Source organism: Triturus cristatus, chromosome 3_1, assembly GCF_964204655.1.
Source record: "Triturus cristatus chromosome 3_1, aTriCri1.1, whole genome shotgun sequence".
In the NCBI taxonomy this organism is placed as follows: domain Eukaryota; kingdom Metazoa; phylum Chordata; class Amphibia; order Caudata; family Salamandridae; genus Triturus; species Triturus cristatus.
Genome location: NC_140583.1, coordinates 1,159,827,157 through 1,159,846,031, shown reverse-complemented (window position 1 = coordinate 1,159,846,031; position 18,875 = coordinate 1,159,827,157). Strand labels below are relative to the sequence as shown.

At 53.2% G+C, this 18,875-nt stretch overlaps 1 protein-coding gene across 4 annotated transcripts in view; it reads left to right on the top strand.

Annotated features, from left to right (window-relative positions):
- LOC146861683 (uncharacterized) overlaps positions 1 to 18,875 on the top strand; it is a 311,367-nt gene that overhangs the window by 153,450 nt on the left and 139,042 nt on the right. For 2 of the 4 annotated variants that reach the window (XM_085646052.1, XM_085646051.1), the window contains exons 6-7: positions 2,716 to 2,829; positions 17,855 to 17,962. In XM_085646052.1, the coding sequence (XP_085502178.1) occupies positions 2,716 to 2,829; positions 17,855 to 17,962 (222 nt within the window). The remainder of the gene's footprint in view (positions 1 to 2,715; positions 2,830 to 17,854; positions 17,963 to 18,875) is intronic. The other 2 variants (XM_085646054.1, XM_085646053.1) reach the window with 1 other exon arrangement.

Here is an 18,875-nt window from a genome sequence, read left to right as displayed (position 1 = left end):
GGGTAGGTGTGCACACAGAGGTATGCAGTGTGTTACTGTAATGGTGGCAGAGCCACAACAACATTAATAAAGTCCTCCCTGAAGTGGAGAATGTTGCATACCAAAGCCACAAAACTTATATGAATTTCAGGACGCTCCAGACAATTTTATTGGGCCATAGCGTTTGAGTAAGCCAATCAGGGCTCGGTCAGGGGGGCAGTTTAGAGGTCATCTTTGTGGCAAATAGCATTCTGGCGAGAGTTGTAATCTCCAATGACTGGAAGAAGGGTTTAGGAATAACAAATAAGGCATACAGTCAAGTTTGAAGATATCAAACGGCAGGGCCATTTTAAATTGAAAGATATAGGTTCCCTCTAAATGGCATACCCCTGGCAGGCTATGCCTGCTTGATAGCCGGGCAACAAAAATGACCAAACATAGCGCGTTAAGCCTACCCACCAAGAGGGTGGATAACCCACAAAAATATTGAACTACGCAAACATGCTTAGAGGTACTGCGGAACAAATTGATTATTGCTAATTGCTATACAACAATGAAGACAGTTTAAAATAACGTTACCCATCTGAGAGCTGACTATGTTTTAACAAATGTTGATTAAACTGGCTATTTTACCTTCAGAGGAGTGCCTGGATCACCAGATGATGGGGTTACTAGGTGTTTTGACCTACGTACTTGTATTAATGCATAACCCACCTTACAAAAACCCTGAATCTTTGATTCATGATGAGTCACTCTATCAGCAATCAGGAATTTGTGTGGTTTTCTGGATTTGACTAAGGAAAAAAGTGGGGTAGGGGTATTACGTAGATGCTAGACAGAGAAAAGACTTCACATACTTTAAATATTTGCACCCTTCTGACACATCTGCTTACTCAGACACATGTACCATATGACATCCCACTCTGTATGAAGATTGGTAAAGTAAACAGCCTCCCAGCAAAGGCTGACATTGACCTAAATTTAAATTTATCCAAACCATGATACTTCACAGGGCCTACCTCACCCCACATAGATTGGACAAAATGTTTCCGCCAACTCAGCACCACTGCCCTAGATGCTATGCGGATGGGGCTGAAATAGCACATATGTTGTGGACCTGCCCTCACCTATGGACATTCTGGGACGCGGTCAGAAGGCTCATTTCTGCAGCTATACAGAGGGAAATAGCCAATACTATAGAGGAATGCATCCTGGGCCTTCATACGTCTCCCTCGAAGCACAAAGTACGGTACAGGTTTGCAAACCTGTCATTAATTCTAGCAATACGGGCCATCACTATGCGATGGAAGTCCAAAAAACCACCCCCCTACATATGTGGTATGGCGAAGTGATCAGGTGGGGCAATGCAGAAAGTGCGGCACTAAGGCGTGAGGAGGCCAGAGGACTACGTAAAACCCCGATAGTGCTAGAGTGGGATACAATGTTAGAATCCTTAAAAGCACAAGAGGTGGACGTGGTGGAATCTCGTAATAACTCGCAGTAATGCCCATGGACCCCATGAACCTATATAATACACGTTACTAATAACTATGTGTTTTTATTTCACTGCCTGAAACCGTACAACAAAAAAACTAAACAAGTGATACGTATTATTGATTTTTCATGCTATTGTTGGTATTAGACTGTGTAAGTCAGCTGGGCTCTGTACAGACGACCATTCTTATTATGTTATTTACATATGCTCGAAGGACTGGAGGCTGGGGGGAGGGAATTTTTGTTGGGGAAGTTCTGTTTTATTAACGCAGACAGTGCTACTATGAGATAAAACCTACAAGCCCGACTAGGTGGTCATAGACAATCGGACACTGCCATGCATATATTTGGCGTTGATACCACAAACTATCCCTACCCAGTTACAAGAGCGGATAGAACTGCTGCTAACACTAATGTCAGATGCATGACAGTCTCTCTTGAAAAACAAAAGAAAAGAAAATATATAAATGCTGTGGCTACAGGGTTGGGGAGCCATCCTACGTGTCTGAGAGGAATAGTAATTGTATTGTATGAATATGAAAAACTGCTAATAAAACGTTGTTTTAAAAAAAAGGCTGACATTGACCTGCCTTTAATTTTCTATAGCACCCGTTCTTGAACTTTTGATTTTTGGGGACCCCCTGTGAATCACTGCTGGAAACCGGGGACCCCCACCTAAGTAATTACTATGATACGAATCTCAAAACAATACACAGAAGAACACAAACAAGTGTACATCAAACAGATATACAAAACATTTTGAAATATGGTATTTAATTCACAAACAAAAATATATGCAAACATGGATATTTTAATTGGAAGGTTGGAGTGTTTGAAAAATGTAGTTTCAATTTAATTTCAATTTTATTTTTAGCATTCAATTTCAGATTCTCATTTACAGAGCTTTCTAGCAATTTCATTTTGATTTGTTTCTTTTTTTATGTATGTATGTATACTTTATTAATCTGCTATTATTTCATTTTGTAAACAGCCTCTCACCCCCTTAGTAGGTGTTGCTAATCCCTAGGGGTCCACGGACCACAGGTTAAGAATCACTGTTCTATAGCAACAATCTACCTTCACTGAACCGCAATCTCCCAGGGAGAGGGTGTGGTGGGCGGCTGGTGTGTGTGTGTGCATCTGCCTGCCTGCCTGCCTACCTGTCTGTCTGTCTGGGATGTCTGTGTGTATCACCGGCATTTGTAATCTGAAAGCACCTGCCTGCCTGTGTTTTACCAATAGGAAATCCAATTCCTAATTCCGGAAGTGTTTTAAGGAAGGAAGAGAAGTTGGAATCGGGTTTCATGGATGATTATGGCACAGAGATGGGAGAAAGCAGCACTGTCCGTTGCATAGGTAGGTATATATTATCTGCATTGTTATGCATAGCTCTTGTCGAGAGCCATGAGCGTGAATGACTGCATACTAAAGCCAGTAATTCACAGCTGTTGTCTCTGAGAGCCTTTTAGAGCAGCACGGAAAAGCAGAGCAGTGTTTCTTGAGGAGGGGAAGGTACAGAGTGGGGGTAGGTGACAGGAGACCATGTATTTATTTCAAATTTGGGATGGAAAGGAGAGGCCATGTTATGGCTCCCCCATTACTTCTTTGCTCCTGCAAAGCATGCTGGGGGCCATACATAGAATAAAATTATACATGGGTATGGGTGAACATGAATTATGGGAATGATTTTAACCTCAGGTTCATAGAGAACTTAAGCCTCTCTCTCTTTGTCTATTTAATGTCACTCAGAATCCCTTGGTGAAAAACATCTCCGTTATTCACTGTTACCCATCTATAATTTGATATGCTTGTGTTCCTGGGTTGCGCAGTGAACATATAAGCCCGAGCTGAGATTTCACTGGCAGTTGAAATTGGTGGATCCAATCAGTGAAATTATTCATGTTGATGACTGTTAGACCTGTCAGCCCTTTGGGTGGTCCCTCCTCACCATTATTTATTTTGTCCCACTTTTGCCTCAAACCCTGTTATAATTTTTCCTTTTTGGGAACCACCAGACTTTTTAGTGTTGATGCAGGGTCAGGGAGCCATTTTCCCTACCCCTGGAACTTCTGTCTGAGGGCCTGAGACACAAAATGGTGGCCACCCATTGTCACCTGTGACATCACCAGAACCTCCTGGAACATTCTAGAACCCTGCTGACGACGTCGCGGCTCCCTCGTGCTTACAAGGCCTTCACGAACCTTGGGGCCCTGCTGACGCCGTCGCGGCCCGACCTTGTTGTAACCGACCATCAGAGCCCAGCTGACCTCGTCGCGGCTCGACCGAAGCGGACCTACCACCGGAGCCCTGCTGACTGTGTCGCGGCTCGACCCAAGCGAAACTACCACCCGAGCCCTGCTGACGCCGACGCGGCTCTGAGACCAGCATCCAAGGTCTGGCGCAGAGCCCTCCCGTACCTGGTTGGTACTAAGACTGTCCCGCTACCCTATTCCCTCAAAGACATTGACACTCTTGCTGGATCTCTCGATCCCCCTGTACATATTGAACGTGCTCCTTTTTGATATATAAAGAACCAAGTTAAGCAACTGATACGGAGTCCTGTGTGGTGGTGTTACTGGGCCTAGTACGATTATAGGAGAAGGACCTCTCCTAGGAGGCTTCTCAGCGGCGCTCGGCTATAACTTGGCGGTAGGAAGGTGCCGGAGTAGTCCCTCCGACTCCCCGGTGGTCCTCCCTCCAACATTTGGTGGCCAGCGACGGGATCCGAGCCAGACGCAATCGTACAAAGCAAGTAACGCACCCACTACCTAACCAGACGGAAAAGAAGAAGGGAACCATGGACGGCCAAGAAGCAACCGTGGCCGCAACCTTCCAGCTGGAAAAACTGGAAGAATATTCCCACAAAGAACTAAAACAATTTTGCAAAGACAAAGGGATCCCAACCACAGGATTGGGTACCAAGGAAGAAATGCAGAAAGCCCTGAAAGCCTGGGCCGAAACCGAGGCCACTCCACCCCACACCGAAGGGACCTCGGCCCGGGGCAAAAACCTGCCGACCACAACCCCGACAAATGGGGGGCAAGGCATCCCCGAAGCCCGCCTGTCCCACGAAGAAATACGAGAACGGGAGAGGGTCCGGGCACACGAAATGGACCTCGCACGACTCCGGCTGGACGGTGAGCTCCAGCTAGCGGAGAAGAAAATAGCCTTGGAGCAACTACGGCTGCAAGAGGAAATCGAGGAAAAGAAACGGCATCGGGAGCTCGAAGAGAGACGGCTAACCCTCGAGCACGAGAGGAGCCTCAAAGAACTCGAACTGAAATCCAAAACGGGGGAGACCAGCACCCCCGGGGGCCGGGACGCCCTACCACTGACCGAGCCAAAGGTTCATATCCCCAAGGATGTCGTCAAAGAGTACTACAAGAACGACGACATCCAGCAGTGGTTCCGAGCCTACGAGGTAGCCATGACCTCCCATCGGGTACCCCGGAAGGATTGGGGTGCCGGCCTATGGGGGAGGTTCCTCAGCGAGGGCCGTGATACCCTGCTGCAACTCCCCGACGCAGTGATGACCTCCTACGATCACATGAAGGAAGCCCTACTCACCCGCTACGGGCTATCGGCCGAGATGTACCGGCAGCGCTTCCGGGACTGCAAGAAGCTCCCCGGTACCATCTGGGTCGAGTACGTGGACTTCTTCAGCCGGGCTTTGGAAGGGTGGATAAAAGGGAGCAAGGTCACCTCGTACAATGAACTGTTCGACCTCATTGTCTGGGAGCACCTCGCCAACAACTGCTTTGTAGAACTAAGGCAACACCTCCTGGACAGTAAGTTGACCGAGCCCCGGAAGCTCGCCGCCGAAGCTGACCGATGGGTCAACACAAGGGGTCCCCCGGAACCCCGTGGGGGACTACCAACGGAGTACCACGGGACCCCCTCGCCAGCGGGGTGGAGGAGGGGGGTCCCACCGCAGCCGAGACTTCCCGGCCGGACCACCCAGAAGCCCGCCACGAGGCCAAGCCGCCAACCACACGTCCCCGACCCTGGGCCGAAGGGGGACCCCCATCGCCCGACCGGGACCCCGACCACCAGTGACCTGCTTCGGCTGCCAGCAGACCGGCCACTATGCGAGCGACCCGGCCTGCCCCGTGACCCGACGAAACGGGCCCGCCGGGCCCCCTCCCCGACAAATAGCCGACGCTGCCCTGGGGGAAGGAGAAGAAGAGGAGGAAAACCACGAGGACGGGTCCCCCGAGTGGGAACCAGCTGCCATGTCGCTCATCTGCCTGGGCTCCCGAGAAATGGTGCCCCGAGTGGCCATCCCAAGCAACACACAGAAGTACCAGCAGTGGGTCACCATCAACGGACGACGGGCCGAAGCCCTCCGGGACACTGGGGCTAGCGTGACCGCTGTCCGCTGCCACCTGGTGACCCCCGAACAAATCCTGCCACATGTCCTATGCCCAGTCCGGACCGCGGACAATACCGAAAGCATGTGCCGGATGGCCAGGATCCCCTTCGAGTGGGGAGGAGTGTCCGGCACCCTAAAAGTGACTGTCCGCGACGACGCCCCCGTGGACTGCCTCCTGGGGAATGACCTAGAGAGCTCCCCCTGGGCCCAGGTGGAGCGCCGAGAGCATCTGGGGATGCTAGGGCTGCCTGAGTGGGCCTGCGCCACCACCCGGTCCATGACCGCCCAACCCGCCGCTGCCGCGGCCACCGACAAGCCTACGGGCCCAGAACTATCCCCCTCCTCCGGCACGGAGGAACCCGACGATGAGGCCGAGCCGTGCGAACTGTTTCCCGACCAGGCCGCCTCCCTCAGCGAGATCCCCGAGCTGGCTCAGTGGCGCCACGATGGGGGCCCCACCCGCGAACCGTTCCAGCAGGAACAGAAGGCCTGCCCGTCCCTCGAGGGGGCCCGACAGCAAGCGGCCGCCCAGGCCTCGGGGGACCCCACTGGAACTCACTGGGTCTATTGGGACAATGGCTTACTATACAGCGAGCAGAAAGTCGCCGAGCTGGGAGCCGGCCGGGTGTTGGTGGTTCCCCTCCGGTTCCGGGAGTTCCTCCTGAACCTGGCACATGACGTGCCTCTCGCCGGACACCTCGGGCGGGACAAGACTTACAGCCGTCTAGTGACCCAATTCTATTGGCCCCGAATGAGGAGAGACGTGGACCACCACTGCCGGTCCTGCCAGACCTGCCAGGCTAGCGGGAAGACTGGGGGTCGAGTTAAAGCCCCCCTCCAGCCATTTCCAGCCGTCCACACCCCGTTCGAACGAGTGGGGATCGACATCGTGGGGCCCCTCGACCCCCGAACCGCCCTAGGACACCGCTTCATCCTGGTACTGGTCGACCACGCCACCCGATACCCGGAGGCCATCCCACTCCGCACTGTGACAGCTCCAGTGGTGGGCCAGGCCCTGATGGGCATCTTCTCCAGGGTGGGGTTCCCCCGAGAAGTGGTGAGCGACAGGGGTACGAACTTTATTTCGAAGTACATGAAATCTCTCTGGCAACGATGTGGGGTCACCTACAGATTCACTACCCCTTACCACCCCCAGGGGAACGGACTGGTCGAGCGGTTCAACAGAACCTTGAAAGGGATGATCCAGGGTCTGGAAGAGCCCCTGCGGAGGAGGTGGGATGTCCTGCTGCCCTGCCTCCTGTTCGCTTATCGAGAGGTACTGCAGAAATCCCTGGGCTTCAGCCCCTTCGAACTCTTGTATGGGCACCCCGTCCGAGGGCCCCTCAGCCTGGTCAAGGAGGGCTGGGAGGCGAACGTCCCAGATGCCCCCCCCCCCCCCGACGTCTACCGGTACCTCCTGACCCTGCGGAACCAGACTCGGAAGTTCCGGGCCCTGGCAGAAGCCAACCTCGAAGCCAGCCAAGAAGACATGAAGCGCTGGTATGACGCAAACGCCTCGACCATCGAGTTCGAGCCAGGCCAGCAAGTCTGGGTCATGTCAACCGTGGACCCCTGCGCCCTGCAGGACAAGTGGACCGGGCCCTTCAAGGTGGTTGAGAGGAAGAGCCCCGTCACCTACCTAATCGACATGGAGTCCCCGAGGAACCCCCTCCGGGTCCTGCACGCCAACCGGCTCAAGCCCCACTTTGCCCGAACTGAACTAAGCCTGCTGCTGGCTACTGATTATGGGGGCGAAAGCGACTCCGAGCCCCTGCCCGACCTCCTGGGGTCCTCGGGCCAAGACGGTTCCTTGGAGGGAGTCCGCCTCTCCGACACACTGACCCCCGAACAGCGCCATGACTGCCGGAAGCTGCTGCAACCCCTCGCTGCCCTCTTCTCTCTCACGCCCGGGGTGACCCCCTGGTGCGTACACGACGTGGATACCGGGGACAGCCCCCCTGTGCGACATCGCGCATACAGAGTACCTGACCGAGTCCGGGCCTGCATACAGACCGAGGTCACCAAGATGCTCGCCCTCGGAGTCATTGAGCCCTCCGACAGCCCGTGGGCCAGCCCGGTGGTCTTGGTGCCGAAGGCCGCCGCCCCCGGTACTTCTCCGGAACTCCGATTCTGTGTAGACTACCGGGGCCTGAACGCAGTCACCAAGACCGACGCCCACCCCCTGCCCCGGGCAGACGAGCTGATCGATCGCTTAGGGGCCGCCCGCTACCTAAGCACCTTTGATCTCACCGCTGGGTACTGGCAGATCAAGCTCACTCCCGGCGCCCAGGAACGATCCGCCTTTTCCACCCCCGATGGGCACTACCACTTTCGGGTAATGCCCTTCGGTATGAAGAACGCCCCAGCGACCTTTCAGCGGCTGGTAAACAAGGTCCTGGCCGGGCTAGAAACCTTCAGCGCGGCCTACCTCGACGACATTGCAGTCTTCAGCGACCATTGGGCCGCACACTTGGGACACCTCGGCAAGGTCCTGGCCGCTCTCCAAAGGGCCGGGCTCACAATTAAGGCCAGCAAATGCCAGATCGGTCAGGGATCTGTGACCTATCTGGGCCACCAGGTGGGGAGTGGCCAGGTAGCGCCCCTCCAGTTGAAGGTCGACGCCATCCAGGCGTGGGAGCCACCAGCAACCCAGACCGCTGTCCGGGCCTTCTTAGGCCTCACAGGCTACTACCGGCGATTCATTAAAGATTATGGCAGCATTGTGGGCCCCCTTACGGAGCTCACTTCCAAGAAACAGCCCAAGGTGGTGCACTGGACGCCCCGCTGCCAGACCGCTTTTGAAGCCCTCAAGGCGGCCATGTGTGCTGCCCCTGTGCTACAGGCCCCTGACTACAGCAAGGAATTTGTGGTGCAGACCGACGCATCCGAGTACGGGGTCGGGGCGGTCCTCTCCCAGATGGACGCCGAGGGCCTCGACCGACCTGTGGCCTTTATCAGCCGCCGACTGCTGCCACGAGAACAGAGGTGGAGCACCATCGAGCGGGAGGCCTTCGCTGTGGTATGGGCTCTCAAGAAACTCCGGCCCTACCTGTTCGGCACCCACTTCAGGGTCCAGACGGACCACCGGCCCTTGCGGTGGCTTATGCAAATGCGGGGCGAGAACCCCAAGCTGTTGCGATGGTCCATCTCGTTGCAAGGGATGGACTTCACCGTGGAACACCGGCCCGGCAACGACCACGCCAACGCTGACGGCCTGTCCAGGTTCTTCCGCCTCGGCGAGGAGAACCCCCAAGAAGATGGGTGACTCTCCCTGCCTTCAGCTGGGGGGGACGCGTGTTGGAGCCGGCCTCGTGGCGTGGTCCTGTTCCCTCTCGCTCAGCTGCACGAGGTCCCATGCACCTCGGGGCCCCTCCATCTTGGATTACACGTCACCCCACGTGACCACCTCGGTGACCCTGCTCTACCCGGCCTCGGTCCCAGCGAGGCCCGACATCGAGGCGCCCACCCCTGGCCCGGGGGATACCACGTGAGCCCTTCCCACTCCCGGCGGAGGGCAGTATCGATGGGACCCCCAACCGTCCTTCCACACCTAGGTGCGACCGCCCCACAGCTCTCTGGGGCCTGGCGCCTCTCCTGCTGGGCGTCTGGCCGCACCCTACCCGGCCTCTCCGCCCTCCTGGGCGCAAGGGTCCGGACATCAAAGGGCTCGAGACCTATATCTGGGGCGACCCGACAACAAGAAGTCAGTTGTATCCTGGAGTCAAGAGCCCTGCTGATCGGATCGCGGCTGACCCTACGGAGAAGAGACTCTTCCTGAAACTACCTGCTGAGCCCTGCTGACGACGTCGCGGCTCCCTCGTGCTTACAAGACCTTCACGAACCTTGGGGCCCTGCTGACGCCGTCGCGGCCCGACCTTGTTGTAACCGACCATCAGAGCCCAGCTGACCTCGTCGCGGCTCGACCGAAGCGGACCTACCACCGGAGCCCTGCTGACTGTGTCGCGGCTCGACCTAAGCGGAACTACCACCCGAGCCCTGCTGACGCCGTCGCGGCTCCCCACGTCCGAGCCGCTCTGAGACCAGCATCCAAGGTCTGGCGCAGAGCCCTCCCGTACCTGGTTGGTACTAAGACTGTCCCGCTACCCTATTCCCTCAAAGACATTGACACTCTTGCTGGATCTCTCGATCCCCCTGTACATATTGAACGTGCTCCTTTTTGATATATAAAGAACCAAGTTAAGCAACTGATACGGAGTCCTGTGTGGTGGTGTTACTGGGCCTAGTACGATTATAGGAGAAGGACCTCTCCTAGGAGGCTTCTCAGCGGCGCTCGGCTATAACTTGGCGGTAGGAAGGTGCCGGAGTAGTCCCTCCGACTCCCCGGTGGTCCTCCCTCCAACAGCGAGAAAGTAAGGTTGAGAAGGAGGACAGGGATGGAGAGCCTGACAGCGAGGGGGCTGGTTTGTACCAATCTGAGGTGGGGGACCTAGTAGCGGGGCCCAGAACACTTTCAAGGAAGGGCAGCAGTGTCTCTAGCCACGGCTTATTAGAAGCAGAATTCACTGACCGGAGGGAGAAAAGACAGCTCACATGGGAATTGGCGAAGCTGGAGAAAGAAAAGGAGGAACGGAGGATGGCTCACGAGTTGAGGCTCAGGGAGATAGATCTCCAGATCCTACGGGTCGGGGCACACCCTGTTCCTAATGGTGGCAGCGAAGAAAGAGAAATCACCAGGGAATCCAAACCCTATTTGCCAAAAGACATAGTAGCTAGCTATAGTGCGGGTGATGATATCGCCAGGTGGCTAGCAGCCTATGAGGTCTCTTTAAGAGTCCATGGGGTTCCAGAGAAATATTGGGGAGGGGGATTGTATAGATACATGCCTCCAGCTGGTAGGGATACATTATTGGCCCTGGACCAGGATGAGCAGACCCACTACCCCACCATGAAAGTGGCGCTCGTGAGGAAGTTTGGACTAACACCCGAGAAGTACAGACAGAAGTTCCGGGGTAGCCACAAACTGGGCACACAGAATTGGGTGGATTTTCTGGACTATGCAAAGAAGGCATTAGCGGGTTGGATACAGGGCAGCGAGGTGAGGGACTACGAGGGGTTGTTTGATTTGATGTTGAAGGAACACCTGCTCGAAAAATGTTTCCCTGAACTGCGTCAACACCTGGTGGATAGCAAGCTGACCAATCCCCGGAAGCTTGCTGAGGAGGCGGACATTTGGGCTAGTACCCGGGTGTCCACAAGGGGGACTGGAGGGGACTCTCAAAAGACCGGACAGGGCGCCCCCCAGAAGAAAGAGGGAGGGGAAAAGAAAAAGGAGTTCTCTAAAGGCCCCCAAAATAGTTTCCAAGGGAAGGGAACGGGATTCACCCCTAGGGCTAACCCACCCAGAAACCCTAATCCTGGCCAGAGTCAGCAGCCAAGGGTTGTCCATTGCTTTGAGTGCGGTGGTGTCGGACACTATAAGGGAGATGTGAAGTGCCCGAAAAGACCACCCCCTCCCATCGGAGGAAAGGCCCCCGGAGTAGCTAGTGTAGTGCTCGGGGAGGAGATGCCTTTAGATAAGGGAAGGGAGTGGGTGGGTGTCACCTTAGTGTCCCTGGGAGAACGGGAGATGGTTCCTAAGATCCAGGTGCCCGCAAATACCACAAAGTATGGGCAGTGGGTCACCATCAACAGCCAAAGAGGGGAGGCTCTGAGAGACACAGGAGCCAGTATGACTATGGTACGTAGCCAACTGGTGTCTCCAGAGCAGGCGATTCCCCATGTACTCCACCCCGCCGCGATGGCTGACGGCAGAATGGGCCACTATCCGGTGGCCGAGGTTCCATTTGAATGGGAAGGGGTTGCAGGGTTGCTTCGAGTTGCCGTAAGCCCTGCCGTGCCAGTCGATTGTCTGCTGGGGAATGACATGGAGCATAATGCTTGGAAGGAGGTGGAATACCGGACTCATGCTGAGATGCTGGGTACACCTGACTGGGCCTGTGTCAGCACAGGGTCTGCGACTACCCGGAGGGGGAGTTCGTTTAGGCGGGAGCCTGGAACAAAGGCACCGCCGGCTGCCAATCAAGGGAAGAACCGAAGGCAGGAGGAGCCTGCCTCGGCATCCGCGCCCCGTGTGACGGATAGGCCACCGGAGGTGGTGGACCAGGAGTCCGCGGAGGGGGATCTTACTGAACTGGAGAACCTACCCATCCCGGCCGAGTGGCACGTGGAGGGAGGGCCGACCAGGGAGGAATTCTGCAAGGGCCAGAGGGAGTGTCCTACCCTTGAGGGACTGAGGCGACAGGCCGAAGCCCAGGCAGCAGGGAACGTTGAGGGGAACTACAATTTTTACTGGGAGGATGGCCTCCTCTACAGTGAACCCAAGGCACCCATGCACGGATCGTCACGGGCCTTGGTTGTCCCTCAACGTTATCGAGCCTTCCTCCTGGAATTGGCTCATGAGATCCCCTTGGCAGGACACCTGGGGCAAGACAAGACCTTTGCCCGTCTTGTCCCACACTTTTATTGGCCTCAAATGAAAGTGTCGTCCGACACCTACTGCCGGACATGTGTGTCTTGTCAAGCCAGTGGGAAAACAGGGGTGAAGCTGAAAGCTCCCCTGGAACCACTTCCTGTCGTTAGCACCCCCTTTGAAAGGGTGGGCATCGACATTGTGGGTCCGTTAGATCCGCCTACTACAGCTGGTCACAGGTTTATCCTGGTTCTGGTGGATCATGCCACACGGTACCCAGAGGCTATACCTCTGAGGACCATTACTGCACCTGTTGTGGCTAGGGCCCTGATGGGAATCTTTACCCAAGTGGGTTTTTCCAAGGAAGTTGTGTCCGACAGGGGGACCAACTTCATGTCAGCATACATGCGGGCCATGTGGAAGGAGTGTGAAGTGACCTACCGGTTCACCACTCCTTACCACCCCCAGACCAATGGTCTGGTGGAGAGGTTCAATAAAACCTTGAAAGGCATGATCAGAAGTCTGCCTGAAAGCCTGCGGAGGAAATGGGACGTCCTCCTACCCTGTCTATTGTTTTCTTACAGGGAAGTGCCACAGAAGGGAGTGGGCTTCAGCCCCTTCGAGCTTTTGTATGGGCACCCTGTGCGTGGACCTCTCAGCCTGGTGAGGGACGGATGGGAAAGAACTCCCAGAAAGCTTCCCCAGGACGTGGTGAGCTACATGCTGGCCTTCCGGAGCCAAATGGCTAAGTTGTGGAAACAAGCTTCTGACAACTTGGAAGCCAGCCAAGCAGTGATGAAGGCGTGGTATGACCACAATGCTCACCCGGTGGAGTTGGAGCCTGGCCAGAAGGTGTGGGTGATCGAACCAGGAGAGCTTAGCGCCCTCCAGGAACGCTGGTCAGGACCCTTTGAGGTGTTGGAGAAGAAGGGTAAGGCTACCTACTTGGTGGATCTGAAGACCCCTCGCCAGCCCCTACGGGTGCTGCATGCCAACCGCCTCAAACCCCACCATGAGAGGCCCGAAGTCATATTGCTGATGGTGACTGACGGAGCAGAGGATGTGGAAAGCGAGCCTCTCCCGACTTATTTGCGTCTCAAGAGAAGGATGGGTTGGTGGAGGGAGTGATTCTCTCCCCGTCCCTAACTCCTGAACAGCAGGAGGACTGCCGCCAGGTCCTGGGGCAGTACTCTTCGTTGTTCTCCCTTGTTCCGGGTAGGACTCACCTGTGCGTCCATGATGTGGACACAGGAGACAGCCCACCTGTGAAGTCAAAGATCTACCGGATGACAGACAAGGTGAAGGCCAGCATTCACAGTGAAGTCACTAAGATGCTGGAGCTAGGAGTGATTGAACCTTCCAGCAGTCCCTGGTCCAGTCTGGTGGTACTAGTACCAAAAGCTGCACCACCGGGGGCCCAACCGGAACTGAGGTTCTGTGTGGACTACCGGGGACTGAACTCAGTAACCAAGACTGATGCTCATCCGATACCGAGGGCGGATGAACTGATTGACCGGCTGGGAGCTGCCCAATATCTGAGTACCTTTGACCTTACTTCCGGGTACTGGCAGATCTCTCTGACTGATGGAGCTAAGGAAAGGTCAGCCTTCTCCACGCCCAAGGGCCACTACCAGTTCTGCGTGATGCCCTTTGGGCTCAAGAACGCACCTGCCACGTTTCAGCGTCTGGTGAACCAGATCCTCGCCGGAATGGAGAGTTTCTCTGCTGCTTATCTGGACGACATTGCCGTCTTCAGTAACAGCTGGGAGGATCACTTGCGTCACCTGCAAGCTGTTCTCCAGGCCCTGAAACACGCTGGTTTAACGATCAAGACCAGTAAATGCCAGATCGGGCAGGGGTCGGTAGTGTACCTTGGACACTTGGTGGGTAATGGAGCGGTGCATCCCCTCCAGGCGAAAATCGAGGCAATCATGGCCTGGGAACCCCCCAAGACTCAGACGGAGGTCCGAGCTTTTCTGGGCCTCACCGGATATTACCGCCGCTTCGTGAAGGGGTACGGTACCATTGTGGCCCCCTTCACGGAGCTTACGTCCAAGAAGCAACCTCGACGGGTAGTCTGGACGGAGGCTTGTCAGCAGGCCTTTGTGAAACTGAAGCAAGCCATGTGCGAGGCCCCGGTCTTAAGGGCCCCAGATTTTTCCAAGGAGTTCATTGTCCAGACGGATGCATCGGAACATGGCATTGGGGCAGTGTTATCGCAACTCAATGAAGAGGGACTGGATCAACCCGTGGTCTTCCTATCCCGGAGACTACTTCCCAGGGAACAGAAGTGGAGTGCAATAGAGCGTGAAGCCTTTGCCGTGGTATGGGCTCTGAAGAAGTTGCGGCCATACCTGTTTGGCTCGCACTTCCTAGTTCAGACCGACCACCGACCCCTTCGGTGGCTGATGCAGATGAAGGGGGAGAATCCCAAGTTGCTAAGGTGGTCTATCTCCCTACAGGGAATGGACTTTCAGGTGGAACATCGGCCTGGAGTGGACCACACCAATGCAGACGGTCTCTCAAGGTATTTCCGCCTTAGTGATGAGAACTCCCAAGGGGTTGGGTAGCTCTCCCCACTTTCAGCTGGGGGGGACGCGTGTTAGACCTGTCAGCCCTTTGGGTGGTCCCTCCTCACCATTATTTATTTTGTCCCACTTTTGCCTCAAACCCTGTTATAATTTTTCCTTTTTGGGAACCACCAGACTTTTTAGTGTTGATGCAGGGTCAGGGAGCCATTTTCCCTACCCCTGGAACTTCTGTCTGAGGGCCTGAGACACAAAATGGTGGCCACCCATTGTCACCTGTGACATCACCAGAACCTCCTGGAACATTCTAGAACCCTGTGACAGTGGGAGGCAGTTTAGAATGTTGGGACGCCATCTCAGAGTGGCAGTTGGCAACTGACTGGAGAAGAGAGAGGACAGAGATAGAAGGAGGTCGGAGTAAGGCAGCAGAGGTGGAAACCAGTGCTTGGAGTGGGGTCCAGAAACCCACCCTTGATGCTAGTCTCTACTGACCAAGCCCAACCTAAAGCCCTGTGTGGGATCAAGACCAGAAGAACCATCTTAAAGAACTGAATATTTGGAACAGGCCTTAAAGAAGAAGAACAGCAAGTTCCTGACCTGTTCAGCAGTGTCCTCCTGGAGTCCTGACGTCGAGAAGCCTAGAGACCTGGGGCCTGAGGTCGAGAAGCGGCGCTGACAGAAAGCAGACGTCGTACCCGGAGCCGCCAGAGGTCGTGGAGAGGCGCCGGAGGTCGAGTGAAGAGTCACCCGAGGTCGAGGTGAGGCGTCGACGGGGGAGTGAAGTCCGCCCACCGGAGTCGCCGGAAACTGAGGTGAAGCGCGCCGGAGGTCGGGAGTGGAGATCCGGAGACACCAGGAAGTGGGGAGTCCGAGTCCCTGTGACGCCGGAAGGCGACATCGAGCCGAGGCCGCCCAGCGACATCGAGCCGATACCGCCCAGCGACATCGAGTCGAGACCGCCCAGCGACATCGAGTCGAGACCGCCCAGCGACATCGAGTCGAGACCGCCCAGCGACATCGAGTCGAGACCGCCCAGCGACATCGAATCGAGACCGCCCAACGACATCGATCCGGAGCCGCCTCACGGCGTCGACACGGTGCCGAGCGGAGCCGATCATCTTGAAAAGGGCAGTAAGTGGTAGAGGGGGCGTCTGAGGTCCCGTGGAGCCCTAAAAGACCATTCTAGGGGCTAGAGGGGTGTTAGAACCAGCCTGGGAGTGCCAGGGGTGAACTGAGACTGGTACAGTGACCTCCATAAAGGGTTGTGTAGTTTGGAGGGCCAGATCTTTAGACTACTCTTGTTCTGCCTCAGCCTAGGCCCCAGCCTTGACCAATCTAGGTGGGACACCCCCAGGCCATCCAAGTGTCCTTAAGTTGTGTATGGGCAACGTAAGACCAAGTGACCTCATGAAAATGATTTGAACTGTAACTGTCATTGATTGTTTTACTTTATTTATTGAAGGTGCTTTATTTATTGTCATCCACTAATTTATTCCTGCACTATATTTATTGACTGACTGTATTTATTTGCCATCTGTATTTATTCTTTGCTAAATGTTGACCTGAACCTATTTATTGAAATTCCAAAGTGGTATTATTTATTTGACCTGCTCTTTTAAAGGAAAATCTTATTGTATTGTATTTATGTTATGAAACCTGCAACTAAGAGAAAATAAGATAAAGACATATATATTTTCAACTTGACTTGCATTATTTTTACGGTGTAGTGTCGTTTTTGGAACGGATGAACGCATGGTTATTGTGAGGGTGTGACGTACGCTTAACACGGTGCCTGACCCCCAACCGCTTGAGCCAAGCTACCATTGTGCTGGGAGCCTGGTGACTGCTAACCCGGTTACCCGGTTTCCAACAATGACAAAGCAGCATATTCACATTTTCGAGCATGTGCACCTGCATGCCTGTGTGCATGTAAGTGTTTGAGTTGTCTAAACAATGTAATATTTGCCGTCTGTTGTATCTGTGATCATATGTTCATCGAACAGCTTCAAGCAATTATGAGACAACCAAATGGGTCAACATTATGCCGGGAAAATACTTATAATGCTCGATGTGTAAAATGAACTGGGTGCTATGTGGGGAATCACTTAATGTGTAAGCAAGCACAGATGTTGTTTTTCTGTTGCTACATTGTTGGATGACTAAAGAATTTGAATTAGGTTTTTAAAAAAACTTGTTAAACTGGATTTAAGAACAAGAACTAATACACTAAACTAGGTTTAACCAGTAATAATGGACAGGCTGTCAACCAGGAGCAAGCCAAATCTGTCTGTCTCATTTATTCAGTTTTATTCTATGAATGTTATCATGAAGCAAAGACATTTGAAAAAGCACAAATGCCTGCAATGTTAAATAAAATCTGACTGCTACCAAAAAAAGACAATAATGAGAGTGAATGGTAGCAACACATTTAGAGAAATAGTTTAGCCAGGAGTTGGATTCATGGTAACAATGCAATCTGTCTAATACTACAATTGATGAAAAGCAGAGTTGATGCATAGGGAATGTGAACCAGAGACATTGTCCTGGCTCTGGATTTCGCTTAGGCATTTACCACACCTACTGGTAATTACCTGTACAAAACAAGGTGTGTTTCTGCACCCAAAACATGGGCAGGTGCTGTTTGCCTACAGTGATCCCTATATCTTTACACACGGGTGTCAAATCGTCCAGAAAAAAAACATAAGCAGCCCAGCGTACCAGAGTATTTGTGTGGCCGCACTTTTACACCAATATGTAGGCGATACTGTGGAGTGTCAGACCAGGATACACCCCCATTGAGAAATGTTTCTGATAGAAGACCAGTGAGCCTAAAGTAGGAGCAATTATAGATATCAACATCCCCCTAAGATGGAAATGTTTACTGTTCATTTCCTCCTTCCTGTCACTACTACACAAAAGACCAATGCAATTTTTCGTCCATTCTCATACAGGTTATGTTTTTTATAAAAAATTTATTATTATATCACGAGCTGGAAAAATGTACATTTTTTTCAACCCAGGACTTTTATAGCACTGTATTTTTTGTACCAGGGCATGCTGATGAAGCACCATTTGTTTCATGCAACATTAAAAGCGAAGTAAAGACCTTTTCAATGAACCCCCTCGACTGTGATAGAGAAAGGATTTCCAGTACCACACGTGAGTATTAAGTGCTTACCCGAGTGCCGTTACATAAAAAAATCTGCTATTCTCTCTAAATCTCTCGCCCTTTCCAGGTATGTTTGTAGGTCTGGCTCAATGAACAGAATCCCACTTTCCACCACTCCCATAAAGTTGACGGTTTGGCAAAAGAAATTCATACACTGTCCTAATTTCTATTGTTATTTTTTGTTGCATTGTCTTTATATAGGGCACATTCTCAAATTCTTTGGCCTCTTAGTGCTTTCTGTTGTAGAGGTGTGTCTGCAGTTCGGGACGTGCCCACGAAAGGACTTCTATGGGGGGCGTTGTACTACCACGTGTATGTGGGTGCAGTGTGCCTTAGAAGCAAGGATTTCATGTCCAGTTGTGTCCAACTGGGGAAGGATATCTCCAACCAGTCAGCCAAACCTGTGTAGCAGGTGATTTCATTTTAGGTCTGGCATTAGCCAATAACTTCTGATGGATACATTTTCCTGCAGATTCTTACTGAATCAATGCTCCATCCAGGATTCTAACCGTTTTTCCCTGTAGTGCTTCTCCAGCATTGCGAGATGGTGCTACGTGCCTCCAATGATGATTTAGTCTCCATAAGTGACATTACCCGAGTATATTAAGTGTTAACCAGCGTTCTAGAGTCCGTTCCAATTTTGTTGTATATCAATGTGGTCCAGAGCATTCTTCGAGTGTCTCATTGACAAACTCCTTGTCTCTCAACAGCAACTAGTGTAGATGTCTTCACAAAAAGCCTCTGGGTTTAAGCCTTGTAGTTAGTGCTGCAAGAAGATATCTATTTCAGATACCCAAGACAACTGTATGTGGTGTCTGTGGTTTGGTTAGGAAGCGTCAGCCTGCAGCATTTGTACCTCCATGCCCTTTAAGCAAAAAGAACAATTGTTGGACAGAATGTTGA